The sequence below is a fragment of the Gorilla gorilla genome, chromosome 4, assembly GCF_029281585.2.
Source record: "Gorilla gorilla gorilla isolate KB3781 chromosome 4, NHGRI_mGorGor1-v2.1_pri, whole genome shotgun sequence".
NCBI lineage: Eukaryota > Metazoa > Chordata > Mammalia > Primates > Hominidae > Gorilla > Gorilla gorilla.
The window spans coordinates 85731190-85753879 of NC_073228.2; the positions used below are offsets into that span (position 1 = coordinate 85731190).

At 36.5% G+C, this 22690-nt stretch overlaps 1 protein-coding gene across 14 annotated transcripts in view; it reads right to left on the reverse strand.

The window, feature by feature from the left end:
• SSBP2 (single stranded DNA binding protein 2) overlaps positions 1 to 22690 on the reverse strand; it is a 326082-nt gene that overhangs the window by 221914 nt on the left and 81478 nt on the right. For all 14 annotated transcript variants that reach the window (XM_063706649.1, XM_063706652.1, XM_063706650.1 and 11 more), the window contains exon 2: positions 1242 to 1314. In XM_063706649.1, the coding sequence (XP_063562719.1) occupies positions 1242 to 1314 (73 nt within the window). The remainder of the gene's footprint in view (positions 1 to 1241; positions 1315 to 22690) is intronic.

Sequence of the window (22690 nt, forward strand, 5' to 3'; positions counted from 1 at the left end):
CTATATATGGCTAGTATTTACCATATTGGACAGCACAGATATAGAGGAAAAACCAAAAGCATTGGGATTAACATAGACCTAAGTTTGAATTCTAGTTCCATAACTCACTAAGCTCTGTGACCATGAGCCAGTTATATAAACACTCTGAGCCTTGTTGTCCTCATCAGTAAAACGGAAAGAATATAACCTGCTATGCAAATTTCTTATAAGAATTAGAGATAATATATGTAAAACACCTTGGCACATTGTATGCCTGGCACATAACAGAGCTCAATAAAATCCTCATCATCCTCATATACATAGGAGACAAACAAGCACCACTGTAAGAAAGGTCAAATTCCAGCCAACCTAGGTGCCTATCAGTGGTGGATTAGATGAAGATGGGGTACATATACACCATGGAATACTACGCAGCCTAAAAAAGAATGAAATCATGTCTTTTATAGCAAGATGGATTAAGCTGGAGGCCATAATAATAAACAAATTAACACAAGAACAGAAAACCAAATACTGCACATTCTCACTTATAAGTGGGAGCTAAACATTGAGCACACATGGACATAAACATGGGAACACTAGACACTACAGACTACTAGAGGTGAGAGGGAGGGAGGGGAGCATGAATGGAAAAACAATCTATTGGCTGCTATGCTTACTACCTGGTGACAGTATCTATACCCTAAATCTCAGCATCACATAATATGCCCATGTAACAAACCTGCACATGTACCTCCTTATCTAAAATAAAAGTTGAAATTAAAAAAAAAAAGAAAGAAAGTGAAGGTGGAGAAGAGAAAGAGAAGAACTTGAAATACGGTTATCAAAATGTTTTCTAACTACAATCAATCAGCGATCATCCATACAAAATAAACAAAATCCACATTTTCCAAAATTATGATATTGTTCGAGTGAGAGATACGGTTGAGGGTTTATAACTCTCACAAATTTTTTAGAGCAAATTTTTAAAATTTGCTTTCTTGATTATTGTTGCCATGCTAATATTACTTTCCATTTCTAAAAAGAGAAAATGGCTGGAAACGTGACTAGAAGATTGAGTGGCACAGAAGTGGCATGGGGATAAAAATGCTTATACATAATCTATAAAAACTATACTATGTATACGGATAACTAGGAATTCACTATATAATACATAACAAACTTTTCTCAAATAATTATTATAGTAGGTTTTCCATTCATTTATATAAGATCAAAATGCAATACAGAAAATATATAAAACATACCTCTGATAAAAATGTTTGGGCTGATTTCTGAGCTCCTACATGGAGCAGATATTCATATACGTAGAGTGCTAACCTGGAAAACAAACAAAACATTTATTGAGAAGAGGAATATTAAAATTCATTCTTTAAATAATGCACATCTTTCCATTGCTGAAATATCTTACACACTAACAGTGACCAAAAATAAACCCTTCCCATACTATTTCAATAGGAATTATTAATAATACATGTATGTTCAGAAAGAACTTAAAGTAATTAAAAGTAGCACATGAAGAAAAAGACAAATGTATTTTTTCTTGGCAAGAAATATATAGAGATTTTTTCTTGAATCATCTCACTTATCATAAGCTCATTCCCATTGCTATATCTTATTAATAATCTCTAAATCCCATTTGAAGACATAATAACCTTTCATTAGTAAAAGAAATGAATTAAGTTAGTGAACTTTCCCAATACTTTATGTCCTTCAATCTTTTTGGCGAATGTTAATATAAACTCTAGCTGTTTGTAGAAACATATGCCAAAACTTGCGTTGAATATCCATTTTAATATTTGCTCAGCAACTTCTCCTTATTCTTTAGATTTGATTGTTAAGCCAATAATACTTTAGTTTATAAGGCATTCAAATTCACAGCAAACTACAGCATTATGTAAACTTTAAAGATATCAGATCATATTAAGCATATGGGAGCTTACAGTTTAAAGGTTAACAAAATTATGTATAAATTTTTCATTCAAATATAGAATATTCAATGTGTTGTATACACAAACTACTCTCATTATCTTGTGGATTCAGAATTTTGAAGCTACACCATGTGGCTCAATTTCAGTTGAGCTGTTAACAAAATATTATTCATAAACCCAAATTAGTCTGAGGCAGTATTTTTAATGATATCTTGGACCAATGCCCAGATAGCTCACAACAGTTCAGTTTCTGCTACACTATATTTACCAATATTGAACCAGGTTTACAGTAAACAATACAATGTAACAATAACCACAATTCTGTGGTTATAGTTGTACCACTTCTCTTGCCAAGCAGATTTTCGACTGTTAAAGATTGATGGCATTTACAAACATGAGTATTTTCCTTATTTTCATGAAAACATCATGCATCTGTCATGAAAAGAGAAAGCTTGTACAAATTCAGTTGCTCTGTCCATTTAATTCTTTCCCCATTCCAAAATTGCCAAATACTTAAAATGAGAGTGATTCTTTAGCTACTAAACACCTTGAGAGAGTAGACCTGTTAAAGTTACTCATAGAAAGTAAGTTATTGACAGTGAGGATGAATGTAATTTAGAAACATCTCCAAACATATTCAAATTGAATGACACTTCCTACATCAGTGCTTCTCAACTGTTTTTCCTACCCTAACACAATAAGCTATATAGCAGGCTCCTTTCAATAGCAGGATCTCCCTGTGGAAGTGTGGCTTATCACCCAAAGTACATCATAAGGGATACAGGAAATTGGAATATTCCTGTAGTTTCAAACAGTCCTGCTGGTGATTCTTATCACACATTCTTCAAACACATACCCCACACCTTGTTCCCTCCACTAGTGACTCTCAACTCTCTACCAGCATGATTCAGTGCCCATGATGGCAAATTGTATCTTGGAAAAGGATATTTGTAAAATCTTCTTGGATAGGCTGTGGAACCTCAAAACTGCCTGCCAGTGGCAGTTCTGCCCCACTGCCTGAAAAAAAAACACAGACTCAGGTAATTCCATGTGGCTTCTAAACCCTGAGCCTAGAGCCAAACCAGTGGTTAGCATAGGAAAGAAATCCACACCTAAGTAAAAGGCTGAACAATAAAGCTGGTCCACCAAGCTTGGGGAATTTGAAAGTGAGAGGCAGAGAGTGAATGAAGCAGGGGCACCATGACAGGCCTGGTATGGAGAGAACAGACTTCAGAACGGTCAAGGCCAGGGTACATCTGTGGCTGTGTCCTTTCAATAAACCCCATTCCTTTAAGTGAGTTACCTCCTTGTAACGTCTTCTTTTTCATATTAACGGGGTAATATAGTTAGAAGCTTCTAAGTTTTCTTTAGTACCTAAGAAACAAAAAGTTTACCTATTTACAAGTAAAATTAAGTGATAGTCCTCACTTTCTCTCTCTGTAAGTCTAAAACAGTGATTCTAAAAAATGGAAGGAACTGAGAATAATGGGGGGTAAGGCTTTCAACTGGAGATTCTGAAGTATCTTCTAAGGTTGTGAGCCCATCCTCCTACCATTAGAATCTGCTGTGGCAGCTCATTGTTACCAACAGGGTGATGAAGTGGGATCCGGCTGAGAAAACCTACCTATAATGCTACCTCATATATTCATGTTCTGCAATCTCGTTTGAACAAAATTAACGGTTCTCAGGCAATCAGAATCTATGCTCCAAAAAGGGTGTCAGGGAGCAATGCATGGGTGAACAACTAATTAAGTCTACTGCCATGATGACTCCATAATACATGATCAGCAATCTCCAATTTTTTTTTTCATAGGATTTTTGGGAACGAGCTGTGTTTGATTACATGAGTAAGTTCTTTAGTGGTGATTTGTGAGATTTTCGTGCACCCATCACCTGAGTAGCATACACTGTACCCAATTTGTAGTCTTTTATCCCTAGCCCCCCTCCCACCCTTTCCCCCAAGTCCCCAAAGTTCACTGTATCACTTTTTTTTTTTCATTATACTTTAAGTTCTGGGATACATGTGCGGAACATGCAAGTTTGTTACATAGGTATGTATACACATGCCATGGTGGTTTGCTGCACTCATCAACCCCTCATCTACATTAGGTATTTCTCCTAATGCTATCCCTCCCTTACCCCCTCACCCACCAACAGGCCCCGGTGTGTGATGTTCCCCTCCCTGTGTCCATGTGTTCTCATTGTTCAACTCCCACTTACGACTGAGAACATGTGGTGTTTGGTTTTCTGTTCCTGTGTTAGTTTGCTGAGAATGATGGCTTCCAGCTTCAACCATGTCCCTGCAAAAGACATGAACTCATCCGTTTTTATGGCTGCAGAGTATTCCACAGTGTATATGTGCCACATTTTCTTTATCCAGTCTATCACTGATGGGCATTTGGGTTGGCTCCAAGTCTTCGCTATTGTGAATAGTGTTGCAATAAACATATGTGTGCATGTGTCTTTTTAGTAGAATGATTCATAATCCTTTGGATATATACTCAGTAATGGGATTGCCGGATCAAATGGTATTTCCAGTTCTAGATCCTTGAGGAATCGCCACACTGTCTTTCTTCCACAATGGTTGAACTAATTTACACTCCCACCAATAGTGTAAAAGTGTTCCTATTTCTCCACATCCTCTCCAGCATCTGTTGTTTCCTGCCTTTTTAATGATCACCATTCTAACTGGCATCAGATGGTATCTCATTGTGGTTTTGATTTGCATTTCTCTAATGTCCAGTGATAATAAGCTTTTTTTCGTGTTTGTTGGCTGCATAAATGTCTTCTTTTGAGAAGTAACTGTTCATATCCTGGACCCACTTTTTGATGGAGTTTTTTCTTGTAAATTTGTTTAAGTTCTTTGTAGATTCTGTATATTAGCCCTTTGTCAGATGGATAGAACCAATCTCCAATATTTTAATTATCACCTCTGTGTATAGGATTTTCCAAACCTATCCCTGTAGTGACATCTTCTGTCCCAAGCTCCAAACCTACTTCTCCAAACTAAACTACTGTTTTAGGTTTGGTGTTTTTTGTTTTGTTTTTTTTTGAGACAGGGTCTTGCTCTACCATCTGGCTGGAGTGCAGTGGTGTGATCATAGCCATTTTCCTGCCTGCCTCAGCCTCCCGAGCAGCTTAGACTACAGGCACACACCACCACATCTGACTAATTTTTAATTTTTTGGTAAAGACAGGGTCTTGCTATGTTGCCAAGGCTGGTCCCGAACTCCTGAACTCAAGAGATCCTCCTGCCTAGGCTTCCCAAAGTGCTGGGATTACAGGCATGAGCGACTAGACCTATTCAGTTTGTTTCTAAAAATATGTTTCTCTCTTAAATTGACCACGTCCAAAGTTAAATTCACCTTCTCCATCTGTTTTCTTTTTTTTTTTTTGAGACGGAGTCTCGCTCTGTCACCCAGCCTGGAGTGCAGTGGCGCGATCTCCGCTCACTGCAAGCTCCGCCTCCCGGGTTCACGCCATTCTCCTGCCTCAGCCTCCCGAGTAGCTGGGACTACAGGCGCCCGCCACCACGCCCGGCTAATTTTTTTTTTGTATTTTTAGTAGAGACGGGGTTTCACCATGTTAGCCAGGATGGTCTGGATCTCCTGACCTCGTGATCCGCCCGCCTCGGCCTCCCAAAGTGCTGGGATTACAGGCGTGAGCCACCGCGCCCGGCCTTCTCCATCTGTTTTCATAGTACCTTTTGCTCACCTTGAATGGAACACAATTTCCCTGAAAGTCAGTTTTCTCATGTGTCAAATAGGAAGAATAGTATTTTGCTTGTATTGTCAAAAGGATGAGAAAGCACAGTAAGTAATAACAATTGTTATAATTTTGGCCAATTACCAAATCATGTATTGGATTCTAAGGACACTATCTCTCCCACATTTGCCACGCCTTTCTTTCCTCCTTCCTGCTCTGGAGGAACCACCAGGAGTCACAGCAAGAGCAGGAGCTATAATATTTGCTGTAGCTTCAGATATTTCCCATTAGCTCCCGACAAAAGGACACTGATTCACCAGAAATAAGAATGTCCAGAAAGTTCCAGGGGAACAGCCCTATAATAAAAGATACTGTTTGAACACAAATGATTCCGGCAGAGGGGAGTGACATCGTCCATCCATGCAGGTAAATCACAGCTTGGTGCCATGTCTAGTAACGTTAGATCACCAAACAGAAGAACTCAACATTTTGAGCAGGGCATAGTGGCTCATGCCTGGGAGTAATCCCAGGAAGTGGAAGGCTGAGGCAGGAGGATAGCTTGAGCCCTGGAGTTTGAGACCAGCCTGGGCAACACAGCAAAACCCCATCTCTAATATATATATATACTTATATATATTTTAAAAATTAGCCTGTATGGCTCACACCTGCAGTCCCACTGATTTGGGAGGCTGAGGCAGGAGGATCACCTGAGCCCAGGAGTTCAAGGCTGCAGTGAGCTATGATCCATCATCGTCCTCCAGTATGAACAACAAAGCCAGATCTTATGTCTTAAAAATATACATATAAAGAAAAGAAAAAGGCAACATTTTATTTGGATTACTAGACAGTGAAAATTTAAAGATAAATATTGAATATACAAATATTTGAACAGTAATACTTTTGAATTAACATCTTCCTTTTCCTTTTTTTGATCTTTAAGAAATTTAAGTACTTTATTAAAATACAGAGTGGCTATTTAGCAGAGTAGCTAATGTGATCTAAATACATAGAAACAAGTTAACAAATACAGTAAGAGTCAGCTGCAAAAAGTAGAACCAATCGTTTTTAAAAAACATTGATTAATGAAAAAGCCTATCAATGATTAATGGATCATATATCTTTAAATTATCTTCATTTCATTCTAATTTTAAACTGGATATCAGTGACCAAGTTATCAAAATGATGACCAACAATTCTAGAGAGGGAGCCAAAGCCCGAAATGCAAAATATATCTGGTACAGCTCAGCACCTTCTTTACTCCTTGGTCACCACAGGCGCCTAAACTTTAAAAATAAGAACAGAAGTAGAGATTAAGATGGGAAGAACACAGAGAAAAGCCAAAGCCTGAGGTCATCATGTAACACCTACACATGTGATGGATACTAGACTCACTGTCCCTCAACTACACACACGTGTACTCACAAATGCAGAGGGAGGCAGACTGGAAACATCAACCAACATTGACAAAATTCCAGAATTGGAATTGTATCGGTCTCCAGTTCTGACAGTCAAATACTCCTTCAACTAGGCTTCATGAATTCAATATCTATAGTAATTTGGATTAGAACAGGTCTTCAGTTTAATCTTCTATTTTTTAAGAGTGGGAGGACCCCACTTACTCTTTACTTTGCATGATTCTAACAAAAGGGGTTTTTTTAATTTAAAAATTATACAATTAGAAGGGAATTAAAGATATATAATTTTTTTTATGAGACGGAGTCTGGCTTTGTCACCAGGCTGTGCCAGGAGTGCAGTGGCGCGATCTTGGCTCACTGCAACCTCTGCCTCCCAGGTTCAAGTGAATCACCTACCTCAGCCTCCGGAGTAGCTAGGACTACAGGTGTGCACCACCACGCCCAGCTAATTTTTGTATTTTTATTAGAGACAGGGTTTCACCATGTTGGCCAGGATGGTCTCAATCTCTTGACCTGGTAATCCGCCCACCTCAGCCTCCCAAAGTGCTGGGATTACAGGCATGAGCCATCACGCCCGGCCAGATATATAAAAATTTAAAAAATACATAAAAGTGTTCAACTGTTGACTGTCCCTACAAAAATTAAATAAAATTAAAAAGCAATAAAGGACATAACATATAGCCTTATGTCAAGGCTAATATGTTTAATATATAAAGAGGTTTTTGGGGGAACAGGTGGTATTTGGTTACATGAGTAAGTTCTTTAGCGGTGATTTGTGAGATCTGTGACATAACATATAGCCTTATGTCAAGCTAATATGTTTAATATATAAAGAGCACAAATAAAATGACATGTATATGAAGACCTATGAAGATCTTAATTTTTAAATAATGAGCAAGGTAAGAAAATGGAAATTCAAATAGGAAGAATGGTTACACATGGCCAGTAAGTAACTCCAAAAAAAAAAAAAACCGTTCAACCTCCTAGTCATAAGTATTTCAAAATTTCACTAATGAATGTAGCAAAAACTTTAAAAACATTAAAGTATTCAATACCTATAAGGGTGAAATGTGAAAGTGTAAATGGTGCAGCTTTTCAGGAAAACAACATGGCAAAATGAAAAAGTCATAAGTTTTTTTTTAAGTGCAGAACAGTTTGTATAGTATGCTCCCATCTGTATTACAGAAATATTCTATGTACATGCAAGCACTGGAACAAGTCACTCCCATGCTTCCCACGCTCATGGAATCATTTGAGTTCAAACAGTATCTTTTATTGCAGGCCTTTTTTCCTAGAGACTGGGGGCCTAGAATAAGAGGGAGACTTTTTTACCACATAACTTTTCTTCTGTTTGATTACTTCCCCTGAGCTTATATTTCCTATTTAGAAAGACATAAACAAGCAATAAAAAATTAAATACTAAACCTTTATATCCTTTTATATCCCAGCAATTTTTATTCTAAAATACTAAAGAATCAGAAAGCCAAACAATTTATAATAATGCCTGGGGCAAAATTATAGCAGTGAAAAACTGGCAATCTAAATATCTGAGAAAGAAGAAATAATTAGATTATGATAAATACATGTGATGGGGAAATATATTTTTGCAAAATGTTTAATGATATTAAGAAATGTTCATAATTCATTGCTAAAATTAAAACTCCCCAAATATATACAATGTGTGTAGAAAAAGAGTATAAGGAAATAAGAGTAATGGCTACTGGTAGAAACATTAACAAAAATAAGAAGTAACAGATGAAGTCCAACAAGTAGGAATGAGGCAGAAAAACTAAGTAAAGCAGTGAAACTAGTATGGCCAACTTGGAGTTCGGCCAAATATCCCTGTGCCTCCCTCAGAAGGCCTAAGGGCAACTCTTATTACAGTACTGTCTTCTAATCAACAATCATAATGGTAGCTTTATGTCTCCAGTAAAAGATTAAACTTTGTGGCACTCTAAACAAATATCGAAGGTATTCGGCTATATAAAAATATTAAATCTCTGGTTTATTTTCTGCAAATTCTTTTCCTAGTTTGTTGTCTGACTTAATTTTAGTCAGGTTTTTTGGAGGGAAGGAGGGTTTAGCTATTTAAAATAAAATTTTGACAACAGAACAGAAACTTTATTTTTTAATTGATAAACAAAAATTGTATAAAATTTTGTCATATAAATGTTCATAATATACAACATGATGTCTTGATACATGTATATATTGTGGAATGACCAAATCAAGCTAATTAACATATCCATTGCCTCAAATATTTATCTTTTCTGTGTGTGGTGAGAACACTTAAAATCTACTCTCTCAGCAACTTTCAAATATATAAAACATTGTTATTAATAACAACTATAGTCACCACATTACCACATTGTACAATAGATCTCTTGAATGTATTCCTAATCTAAATGAACTTTTGTTATTTTAGACAAACATCTCCAAAATCCTCCCTACTGCCAGCCCGATGACCACCATTCTATGCTGCTTCTATGGCTTCAATGTTTTTAGATTCCATACAACTGAGCCTCCTTATCTGTGGGTTCCATGTGGTTGGATTCAACCAACCTAGGATCAAAAATACAAGCATTCCCCAGTATCCACAGGGATTGACTCCAATACCCCCACAGATACCAAAATCCACAGATGCTCAAGTCCCTTATACAAAATGGCATAGTATCTACACATAACCTGCACACATTCTTCTGTACATGTTAAATCATCTCTAGATTACTCTAATACCCAGTACAATGTAAATGCTATATAGTTATACTTTATTTTTTATGTTGTATTATTTTTTATTGTTGATTTTATTTTTTTCCAAATATTTTTTATCCTTGAACGCAGAATCCACAGATACTAAGGGCTGACTGTATAAGTGAGATTATATAGTATTTGTCTTCCTCTGCCTCACTCATTTCACTTAACACAATGTCCTCCAGGTTCATCCATGTTGTCAAAATGACAGTATTTCCCTAATGAACATCGATGCGAAAATCCTCAATAAAACACTGGCAAACCGAATCCAGCAGCACATCAAAAAGCTTATCCACCACAATCAACTCGGCTTCATCACTGTTATGCAAGGCTGGTTCAATAAATGCAAATCAATAAATGTAATCCATCACATAAACAGAACCAATGACAAAGCCACATGATTATCTCAATAGATGCAGAAAAGGACTTCGATAAAATTCAACATCTCATGTTAAAAACTCTCAATAAACTAGGTATTGATGGAACATATCTCAAAATAATAAGAGTGATTTATGACAAACCCATAGCCAATATCATATTGAATGGGTAAAAGCTGGAAGCATACCCTTTGAAAACTGGCACAAGACAAGGATGCCCTCTCTCACCACTCCTATCCAACATATTATTGGAAGTTCTGGCCAGGGCAATCAGGCAAGAGAAAGAAATAAAGGGTATTAAAATAGGAAGAGAGGAAGTCAAATTGTCTCTGTTCGTAGATGACATGACTCTATATTTAGAAAACTCCACTGTCTCAGCCCAAAAAATCCTTAAGCTGATAAGCAACTTCAGCAAAGTCTCAGGATACAAAATCAATGTGCAAAAATCACAAGCATTCCTATACATTAACAAAAGACAAGTAGAGAGCCAAATCATGAATGAACTCCCATTCACAACTGCTACAAACAGAGTAAAATACCTAGGAATACAACTTACAAGGGATGTGAAGGACCTCTTCAAGGAGAACTACAAACCACTACTCAAGGAAATGAGAGGACACAAACAAATGGAAAAACATTCCATGCTTATGGCTAGAAAGAATCATCATGAAAATGGCAATACTGCCCTAAGTAATGTATAGATTTAATGCTATTCCCATCAAGCTACCATTGACTTTCTTCACAGAACTAAAAAAAACTATTTTAAATTTTACATGGAACCAAAAAAAGAGCCTGTATAACCAAGACAATCCTAAACAAAAAGAACTAAGCTGGAGGCATCATGCTACCTGACTTCAAACTATACTATAACGCTACAGTATAGCAAAAAGGCTATAGTATACAAAACAGCATGGTACGGGTACCAAAACAGATATATAGACCAATGGAAAAGAACAGAGACCTCAGAAATAACATCACACATCTACAACCATCTGATCTTTGACAAACCTGACAAAAACAATCAATGGGGATAAAAATGGTGCTGGAAAAACTGGCTAGCCATATGCAGAAAACTGAAACTAGACCCCTTCCTTACACCTTACAAAAAATTAACTCAAGATGGATTAAAGACTTAAATGTAACACCCCAAACCATAAAAACACTAGAAGAAAACCTAGGCAATACCATTCAGGACACAGGCATGAGCAAAAACTCCATGACTAAAGCACCAAAAGCAATGGCAACAAAAGCCAAAATAGACAAATGGGATCTAATTAAACTAAAGAGCGTCTGCACAGCAAAAGAAACTAGCATGAGAGTGAACAGGCAACCTACAGAATGGGAGAAAATTTTTGCAATCTACCCATCTGACAAAGGTCTACCAGAATCTACAAGAAACTTAAAAAAATGTACAAGAAAAAAATGAACAACCCCATCAAAAAGTGGGCAAAGTATATGAACAGACCCTTCTCAAAGAAGACATTTATGCAGCCAACAAACATATGAGAAAAAGTTCATCATCACTGATTAGAAATGCAAATCACCACAATGAGATACCATCTCATACCAGTCAGAATGGCAATTATTAAAACATCAGGAAACAACAGATGCTGGTGAGGCTGTAGAGAAACAGGAATGCTTTTACACTGTTGGTGGTAATGTAAATTAGTTCAACCATTGTGGAAGACAGTGTGGCAATTCCTCAAGCACCTAGAACCAGAAATACCATTTGACCCAGCAATCCCATTACTGGGTATATACCCAAAGAATTATAAATCATTCTACTATAAAGACATATGCACATGTATGTTTACTGCAACACTGCTTACAATAGCAAAGATCTGGAACAAACCCAAATGACCATCAATGATAGACTGGGTCAAGAAAATGTGGCACATACACACCATGGAATACTATGCAGCCATAAAAAAGAATGAGATCATGTTCTCTGCAGGGACATGGATGAAGCTGGAAGCCATCATTCTCAGCAAACTAACACAGGAAAAGAAAACCAAACACCACATGTCCTCAGTCATAAGTGGGAGTTGAACAATGAGAACACATGGACACAGGGAGGAGAACAACATAAACCGGAGCCTGTTGAGGGGTGGGGGGTCAGGGGAGGGAGAGCATTAGGACTAATACCTAATGAATGTGGGGCTTAACACCTAGATGACAGGTTGATAGGTACAGCAAACCACAATGGCGCATGTATACTACGTAACAAATCTGAACATTCTGCACATGTATCCTGGAACTTAAAGTAAAATTTTAAAAAATTGTTTTTTAAAGACAGGATTTCCTTCTTGTTAAAGGTTGAATAGTATTCAATTTTGTATATATAGTCTATTTTCCTTCATCTGTTGATGGACACTAAGGTTGATTCCATATCTTGTCTGTTGTGATTAAAGCAGCAATGACTATGGGAATGCAGATATCTCTTTGACATACTGATTTCATTCCCTGTGGATATACAGAGTGGGACTGCGAGATCATATGGTAGTTCTATTTTTAATTTTTTGAGAAACCTCCGTACTGTTTTCCACAATGGCTGTACTAATTTATATTCCCACCAACAGTGTACAATGGTTCCTTTTCATCCACATCCTCAATAACACTTCTCTCTTTTTTTTTAATAACAGCCATTCTAACAGGTGTCAAGTGATACCTCATTTTGGTTTTAATTTGCATTTCCCTGATAATTAGTGACACTGAGCATTTTTTCATATACTTGTTGGCCATTGGTATGTTATGAGAAATTTCTATTCATGTCCTTTGCCCACTTTGTAATTGGGTTGTTTTCTTGCTATCGAGTTGTCTGAATTCCTTTACATATTTTTGATATTAACCCCTTATCAGGGTTTGGTTTGTAAATATTTTCCCCCATTCCCTAGGTTGTCTCTTCACTCTGGGATTATTTCTTTTGCAGAAGCTTTTTAGTTTGATATTATCCCATTTACCTACTTTTGCTTTTGTTGGCTATGCTTTTGAGGTCATATCCATGAAATCATTGCTAAAAGCAATGTTGTGAAGCTTTTCACCTATGTTTTCTTCTAGTAGCTTTATGGTTTCAAGTCTTATGTTTAAGTCTTCAGTCTATTTTGAGTTTGATTTTTGTCTGTGTTATGAGATGAGGGTCTGATTTCATTCTGCATGCAAATATAATACAGAACTTAGATACATTCATTGAATAAGCACTTAAGTGACTTCTCTCTGCCTAATCTATGAATTTTAAAATCTGAGAAAATGTCATTGCCATACCACCAAATAAAATTATTTCCAATTGGCCAGGTGTGGTGGCTCATGCCTGTAATCCCAGCACTTTGGTAGGCCAAGGTGGGTCAATCACCTGAGGTCAGGAGTTCAAGACCAGCCTGACCAAGATAGTGAAACCCTGTCTCTACTAAAAAGACAAAAAATTAGCTGGGCTTGGTGGCAGACACCCGTAATCCCAGCTACTTGGGAGGCTGAGGCAGAAGAATCGCTTGAACCTGGAAGGCAGAGGTTGCAGTGAGCTGAGATCGCGCCACTGCACTCCAGCTTGGGCAACAAGAGCAAAACTCCGTCTCAAAAACAAACAAAAAAAATTATTTCCAATTTACCTTATGAAAATTACAACTTCTGGCCGGGTGCATTGGCTCACACCTGTAATCCCAACCCTTTGGGAGGCTGAGGCAGGTGAATCACGAGGTCAGGAGTTCAAGACCAGCCTGGCCAAGATGGTGAAACCCCGTCTCTACTAAGAATACAAAAATTAGCCAGGCATGGTGGTGGACATCTGTAATCTCAGCTACTCAGGAGGCTGAGGCAGACAATTGCTTGAACCCTGGAGGCGGAGGTTGCAGCAAGCCAAGATCGAGCCACTACACTCCAGCCTGGGTGACAGAGCAAGACTCAATCTCAAAAACTGAAACAAAAAGAAAATTACAACTTCTAAGAAAGAAACCTGAATTCTTTCCATTCATATGAACAAAATCCATTACATGCTTGCCAACAGGTATCATCTAACAGTACTAGGACAGATGAACTATTTAACTAATTAGGTATCTACAACAGAGACTGTTACTTAAGTGTCTAATTACAGATTCTGAACCATTCTTGTAAACGAATGAATGGACAGTCTGGGAAAGGAGTAAAGATCTTACTTTACTCAATTCTTTCTATGGTCTAGTTATCTAATTTGAGGTTAAATATAATGCTCTAAAATTTAGAATTGGTAGAAAATAAGAAAGATAGGCAAGATATTAAAGGTAAGTTTTCTAAGACAGTATTGTTGATTCACAAACAAGTTTACCAAGAAACACATAAATAAAAGGTAAATACTGCCTTTTAATTACCTATTAGCTCACAGCTAATTCCTAACTCTCTTTCTACATATATACATGTCCGTATGTATGTATGTATATAATACGACTATATATAACAAATCATTATTTAACAGAAGTCAGCTAATAAAATGGTCTTATTTTTAATCCCAATTTATAGAACAGTTAAAGTAGATATGACTTTGTATCACAGAAAAGATTTTTTAACTTTGTGAACAGGATTCATCAAGTGTTTCCTTACATTATATGTGCTAGTTATAAAACCGTATGATTTAATATTCACAAAACTTTTCAGAAAAGGTACTATATATAATGTGTGCCAGTTGTAGACAACATTTGATTATGCCTCACAATACTGAAGTACAGAGTTATGAACTATGCATAAATATCATTAGATAAGTGCCTATACAATGAGAAATCTAACTATCAATAAATGGCCACATCTGTCAACCTGACCATAATATCCTATATCTACTTTTCTACTTAGGTCTGTCTATTACCTATTAAAGAACCTGTCTTTTGCAACCTATCCTTTTAATATTCAAAGAACGTGTAGGGTTGAAACCGAAAAGTAGCCATTTAATATGGGAAAACATCCAACTTTAGCAATGGGACAAATGATTTTGTTAGCATTTTGCCATTTTCTAACATTTAGCAAGTAAAAAGATTCAAATAAAAATAACGCATGCAAATTAATGCATCCCCATTTGTAATTTTAAAATTCTTTAATTCACTATATGTGCAAAGGTAGAGAAGAGACAGTAAAAGAACAGCTTCCAAAAATGGCTCTTCCTAATTTCTCTTGAAATTAAACTACTATAATGTACATTTTCTGTCTTGTTTATCTCTGTATGTACTTAATTTTAACTTTTTTTTTTGTTTTTTGTTTTTGTGGTTTTTTTTTTGAGACAGAATCTCACTCTATTGCCCAGGCTGGAGTGCAGCGGTGGCATCTCTGCTCACTGCAACCTCTGCCTCCTGGGTTCTAGTGATTCTCATGCTTCAGCCTCCCGAGTAGCTGGGACTACGGGCATTTGCCACCATGCCCGGCTAATTTTTTTTTTTTGTATTTTTAGTAGAGATGTGGTTTCACCATGTTGGCCAGGCTGGTCTTGAACTCCTGACCTCAAGTGATCCGCCCGCCTTGGCCTCCCAAAGTGCTGGGATTACTGGCGTGAGCTACCGCACCCTTTTTGGTCTTGTTAATCTCTGTATCTTCAGCTCCTAAAATAGTAGGTAACTAATAAATATTTTTGAATGCATTAATGACTCTCTCAGACCACACATAGGCATTTGTAGAATCCTTTGGTTTCTTCTATTCAAGGCATTCAAGGAAAAAAGTTTTAAGTTCTCCCCTTAGATACCTATCTTAGCACAGCATCCTCTGATTCAGCCTCTCAATTAAATACCATACTGTTCGACAACATGGAAGTTACTAAACAATTCGTTCACACTGATTTCTAATTTCTATACACAAACAGGAATTTTTTAGAAAGAAATAAATTGGCTTGTTTAATTGGGGTGACAGATTTTTGGTGTTTAATTTGTTGTATTTTATTAAAAAGATCCTCAAAAGCATCTTTCCTCCTTATTTCCTTTTAAAAGGAAATAAAGGAAGTCTGTCAAAGATCAGATAGTTGTAGCAGTCTTATTTTTGGGTTCTCTGTTCTGTTCCACTGGTCTATGTGTCTCTTTTTGTACCAGTGCCATGCTATTTTGCTTACTGCAGCCTTGTAGTACAGTTTGATGCCAAGTAGCTTGATGGCTCCAGCTTTGTTTTTTGCTTAGGATTGTCTTGGCTATTAGTGCTCTTTTTTGGTTCCATATGAATTTTAAAATAGTTTTCTCTACTTCTGTAAAGAATGTCAATGGTAGTTTAATGGGAAAAGCATTTAAATCTATAAATTGCTTTGGGCAGTATGGCCATTTTAATGATACTGATTCTTCCCATCCATGAGCATAGACTGTTTTTCCACTTGTTTTTGTCATCTCTGATTTCTTTCAGCAGTGGTTTGTAGTTTTCCTTGTAAGCAAGGCTAGAGAATAAATAATAAAACGAAGGTAGAGGGCTATGGAAGGGGTATTTTAGAAAGAATAGTCTAGCTGCTGCCACACAGCACTGATGGATGGATATATCTAAAATCCTACATCTGAATTCCACTTCCTATCCTACACCCTTAAATCCCGCTATCAGTCACTAGAGAAGCCTCAGATATAGACAACGTAAAATAGATTAGGTTTTCCTAAAGATCTTCCAGAGTCTTTCTTTTTAATTGAGACAGAGTCTCACTCTGTCGCCCAGGCTGGAGTGCAGTGGCGCAATCTTGGCTCACTGCAACCTCTGCCTCCCAGGTTCAAGCGATCCTCCTGCTTCAGCCACCCGAGTAGCTAGGATTACAGGCGCCAGTCACCATGCCTGGCTAATTTATTATTATTATTATTATTAGTAGTAGTAGTAGTAGTAGTAGTAGAGACGGAGTTTTACCATGTTGGCCAGGCTGGTCTTGAACTCCTGACCTCAGGTGATCCACCCGCCTTGGCCTCCCAAAGTGCTGGGATTACAGGTGTGAGCTACCAAGCCCAGCCTTGGAGTCATTTTAGATCTAGAAAAGAACCTCTCTTATTCCTGTATAATTCCAGTGTGGACCAATGATACTTATCAATGTCCAAATGTGATTCCTAGGTGACAAAATGCCAATAGTTAGCTGGATCACAGCCAGCTGAAGAGCAGTAAGGAGCATTTGGCAGCTTTTGAAAGGCTGCTCATAAGACTGTGAGTAGTTATTAGCAGTGAAACAGGATCAGCCTGATCAAATGTTCAACGCGCTTGCAACCTGCTGTTAAGGAGGTGTGAAAAATTAGAAATCTGTTTTTAACATTGTCTTTTTTAAGTTCCTCATTATTAACACTTAAGCTAAAAAACAGATTCAGAGTGTCAAAATCTCTGCCAATGGAACCAAATAACATGAATACCCAGCCTTTGTTTTAAACACACTTCTAACATGTATTTTTTATATTTTCAATATGAGTTTTAGAGAAATAGATAACTGACATACTACATACAGATAATGAAGATACTGAATTGAGCATTAGTAATGTTCTAGAACAGGAATAATTGCATTAGTTAACACAGAGACATCAATGAAAAATTTAACAACTAGATGGATAGTTGGGCATAAAAAAGTACTACTTTGCTGATGTTTCATTGACGTCATATATTATAAACAAGTAATACTGAGCATGTAGGTTTGGGATTAAATAATTTGGTGTGGCCGGAAATGTAAACACTTGCCTTATACAGAAAGGCAATTTCAAAATTAAAATGACTACTATCAACTTTGGAGAACTGAAAAGGGCAAAGGCATAAAAATGTAAATTTTAAAAAACTAATTAAATCAGCGTTATATTATAAATAATTATTTATAGAGTTTAGTAAAAATTTCGATTCAATCTTGCTTAGCAGTATACATTGGTATTACTGTGCTGGGTGCACTTGTTAATACGATTTGCTCTACTTCAATCCAATTTGAAGATCATCCTTTATACTCAGGCTCCCACTTTCTATGGAATCTTGATATACACAGATTGTCATAATCTTTACTTTCTGCCTGTGTTATCCTCACAGAGAGCATATTGTCCTTTATATCCTCCCAAGACACTGGTGGCTTCTTAACACTTGTTGACTAACCTTGGAAGTCTTGCTGTACTCTATTTCAATGTTTTCACATAAAAATTAACACCAGAACCAGACTTCCAGTCATGCCATGGAGGAGAATGTGGGATTTGACCTCTTGCTGTAAACAACTAAAAACTGGATATATGAAACAACTGTTTTTAGACACGGGACAAAAGGCAATGCTTCCCAGCAATACCTGATAAAAGGTGAAAAAATAGGTGGGGTCCTATCATCCTAGCTTTTTGCCTCAGGGCAAATTCCAGAACACAGTACAAGGACGGAGACATCCAAATACAGAACAACAGTCTCTTGAGTTGAGACCAAGATTTGGAGGAGGCTGAGGCAGCTGGAATTTATGAGGCAGAGTACCAGACAGAAGGGATACGGATACACACACACACACACACACACACACACACACACACACACACACACACACGCTCCAACAATCCATATAGGGGTCCCTTTACTAGAGCAGACAAAGAACCATTGCTCCCACAGGGCTGGAAAATCACTGACTACTCAGTAGAAAGACCTCATTGAACACCAAGAGCATTCAGCAGAGACCAGTGGGTTCATACTTCAGAGGTAGGGCTAACTTAGTCCTAAAGTAAAGCTACTATATGGACTCATTCTAACAATTATGGGTAATTTTAACAACTCAAACCAAGCTTTTAACAACATGTAACTATAGCCAGACTAATGTGGCTAGAAAGTAGCTTAAAGATACTTTACAGTATCATTACTGTAAAGATAAGTTACCTCCCTCAAAAAAAGGCGATACTAGGAATGAAGTATAACTTTTAAATGGGTGAAAGACTTGCCCAAATTACTAAAATTGTATTGAAGTGTTACCTCTACAGAGAAAACAATATGAAGCACAAAGAAACACCACTATAATAACAAAAATTTTGTCACCATATTTTCTTATTAAGCATTTTTATTCTGTGACACAATGAAGAGTTCACAGTTTTCTAGCAGGTTATAGGTCTAATTTTGAAGTAGGATCAATGGAAAGAGAAACGGTTGACTTATAGAATTCAACTGATGGCAAAATGTCCTAGAACAGTTACTTTTATCAATCAAAGGATACTTGTAGTTATACTTGGAGCCAATCAGACAACCATAACTTTCCCCACCTGAGAGAATAATGCTGTAACAGGTAATGAGTTACCTTTTCCAAATTGAGAAAATTAGCACTGCTTCATGCTGGGAGGACACAGTGGGTATCAATACTTAACTAAGATACAATTACTGTTGATAGAAATTTCCTGGGAGCTAAATGCAAACCAATAAATATAATGCATCAATTCAGCACTACCCAGTAGACTTAAAGATAGAGCTTATATGGAAGTTTAAAAAAAAAAAAAAAACAGGAAAAAGGAAAAAAAGTTTTTTCAAATAAATTTTAATTGTTCAGTTTTAACACAGAATTAACATTTCTTCATGCATTCAAATACAAATAGCCAAAACACAGTGACTCTAACCAAATATTCCTAAATAGCTTAAGAATGACTAGGCTGTAAGATTTTATCCAGTCTACTTATCTCAATCCAAAGTAAATTTTCCTTAAAAAAAGAAACTAAACGTAATTATAAAACTGCATTTTTACTTCTGAAATTAACCATGTTAAACTCATGTTTTAATTTATAAACAACTTATTTCATGTTTCTTAATATTCAATGCTGGTTATTTTTAGCCAGTTGAATTACTACTTAAATGGCCTTTCCTCAGTTTAATTGTATAACAGCACTACCACCAGACAATAGGTAAATAAAGCATAAAGTTTACTAAAATCAGTCAATAATATTAAATCTTTTTACAAAAAAATTTTGGAATACTCATTTGAAATTAGTGTCTTTAATAAAGGTCTTGTTACATTTTACATTATATTTAGTCAAGGTCCTCATGATTTGTACAGAAAATTTAAAGACAGAAAAGAAAATTATCTTTACAAATTATTTCCCAAAGGAATAATTTTAGCCAAGTTCCAAGTGTTCTTAAATTAAAATTTTGAAACTTAAAAACTATGTCTCTACCATCTCAGTACAGTTCTACCTCTGGAATTTATTCTAAAGAAAAAAGCATATAAAAAGTTTCATATAAAGGATTTTTATGATAGGGTTTTACTGACAGTAAAAGACAAAATGGAAGTAGCCTGTATGTTCAACTAAATAGAAATGATTAAATTATGGTACACTATTTTGCATGTATGTAAAAAGTAATGAAAGTATATAGAATAAAACTTTGCAAAGTAATTACAACAAACCCTGACAACACTAAATTCTGGCAATGATGTAGAGTAACAGAGATTTTCCTTCATTGCTGGTGGGAATGCAAAATGGTCCAGCCACTTTGGAAGACAGTTTGGCAATTTCTTACAAAGCTAAACATACTCTTATCAGGAATTGTACTCCTTGGTATTTACCCAAATGAACTGAAAACTTATGTCTACACAAAAACCTGCACACAGATGTTTGGCAACTTTATTTATAATTGGCAGCACTTGGAATCAAGCAAGATGATTTCAGTAAGTGAATGGAGAAATAAAGTGTAGTACATCCAGAAAATGAAATATTCAGTACTAAAAAGAAATGAGGGAACATGGATGAAGCTGGAAGCCATCATCCTCAGCAAACTAACACAGGAACAGAAAACCAAACGCCACATGTTCTCACTCATAACTGGGAGCTGAACATTGAGAACATATGGACACATGATGGGGAACATCACACACCACGGCCTGTTGGGGGATGGGGGATGAGAGTTGAGGGGAGGGAACTTAGAGGACAGGTCAATATGTGCAGCAAACCACCATGGCACATGCATACCTATGTAACAAACCTGCACGTTCTGCACATGTATCCTGTTTTTTTTGTTTTTAAAGAAGAAATGAAGAAAAAAAGAAGGCAGAAAAAAAAGAAAAAGAAAAAAAGAAATGAGCTATCAAGGTATGAAAAGACATGGAGGAAACTTAAATGCTTATGACTAAGTGAAAGAAACCAATCTGAAAAGGCTACATACTGTATGATTCCAACTTTATGACATACTGGAAAAGGCAGAAGTATAGAGAGACAGTAAAAGGATAAGTGGTTACCAGGAGTTAGGGGGTCAGAGGGATGAAAGCTGCAGAATGCAGGATTTTTAGGGCAGTGAAACTACCTTGTATGCTACCGCAATGGTAAATACATGCCATCATGTGTTTGCCAAAACTCATAGAATGCACACCACCAACAGAGAACCCTAATGTAAACTATGGACTTCGAGTAATAATGAGGCTTCAATGTAGGTTCATCAATTATAACCAAAAGTATCATTATGGTGGGGGATGTTGATAAACGTGGAGGCAACACATGTGTGGGAGCAGAAAGAATATGGGAAATCTCTATATCTTCCACGCAATTTGCTGTGAACCTAAAAGTTAAAATTTATTTTAAAAGTTATTACAATGGGTAATGAAGCTTCTTACTCCTCTATGCTTTTCTATATTTGGCAGTTTTTCTGTAATCAAGAAAAAAATTTCTAAACTTAGTTAAGTTCCTATCTCCATCTCCAATCTTACTGTAAATTATCTACATGTAACATTTTCCTCAAGTACAGATGAACAAGTTTACTGTAACAATAAGTTATGTCAACATACTATAACCAAGAAAACATCTTCTTTCTAAATAATGTAAATTTTATATCCCGTGAAAATACTTTAAAGCTTTCTAAAGTTTTTTTCCTCTGACAAGGAAAAGCATTGAAAATAACTTATTTATAATTTCCTCCTCGCTTTACCACTATTTTTTCCTTAATTCCCCCTGTGAATTCTCTTTTGTGATCTTTACACATGCCATTTTGGCATTTAAATCTACTTTGCTTTACATCTGCTTTCCTTTCCCATCCACTTTACCTTCTTCTTTAATGTTTCCCCTATTCCTTCCTTAATTCTAGCCAAATCTCTATGCTCGTCTAGCTGTGACACATTTCGGTGATGTCTTCAGTTATACGTACTCCATCAGTCATATTTAAGTATGCACATTAATATTCACCATTAAGTGATGCCAGTGCTTATAATCCATTTTCTACTTTCTCCAAATGAATTCTGAGTTTTTCTCATTGCTAATTTCAGCAATATATCTGACCTGTACTCCTCAGGACACAGGCAGAACAGAAAAGAAATGCTTCAGATGAATACACCTATAGACACAGGGTCCACAACTCTAATACCACTGAAGGAACTGGGCAGATGGTCAAAGGAAAAATCCCAATTCATGAAAAACCCAGGATAATCTTTTCCCTCTGATTTTAGAGGATAGAAATGTATGGTAATCATTTTTAAAAACCATTATTTGGAGCTATTTTTTAAAGGCTCCAAATAAAATAATCAGAGTCACAGGGTATTTTTTTTCTCTGGGCATTAAGCCACTTCTTAGCCCTACTTTAATATATTAAGATATCAACAACATTTGCTCTTTGAGGCTATTTATTCCTCTCTTCATTAGTCAACTCTTAAGCATCTACTTTGTGTAAA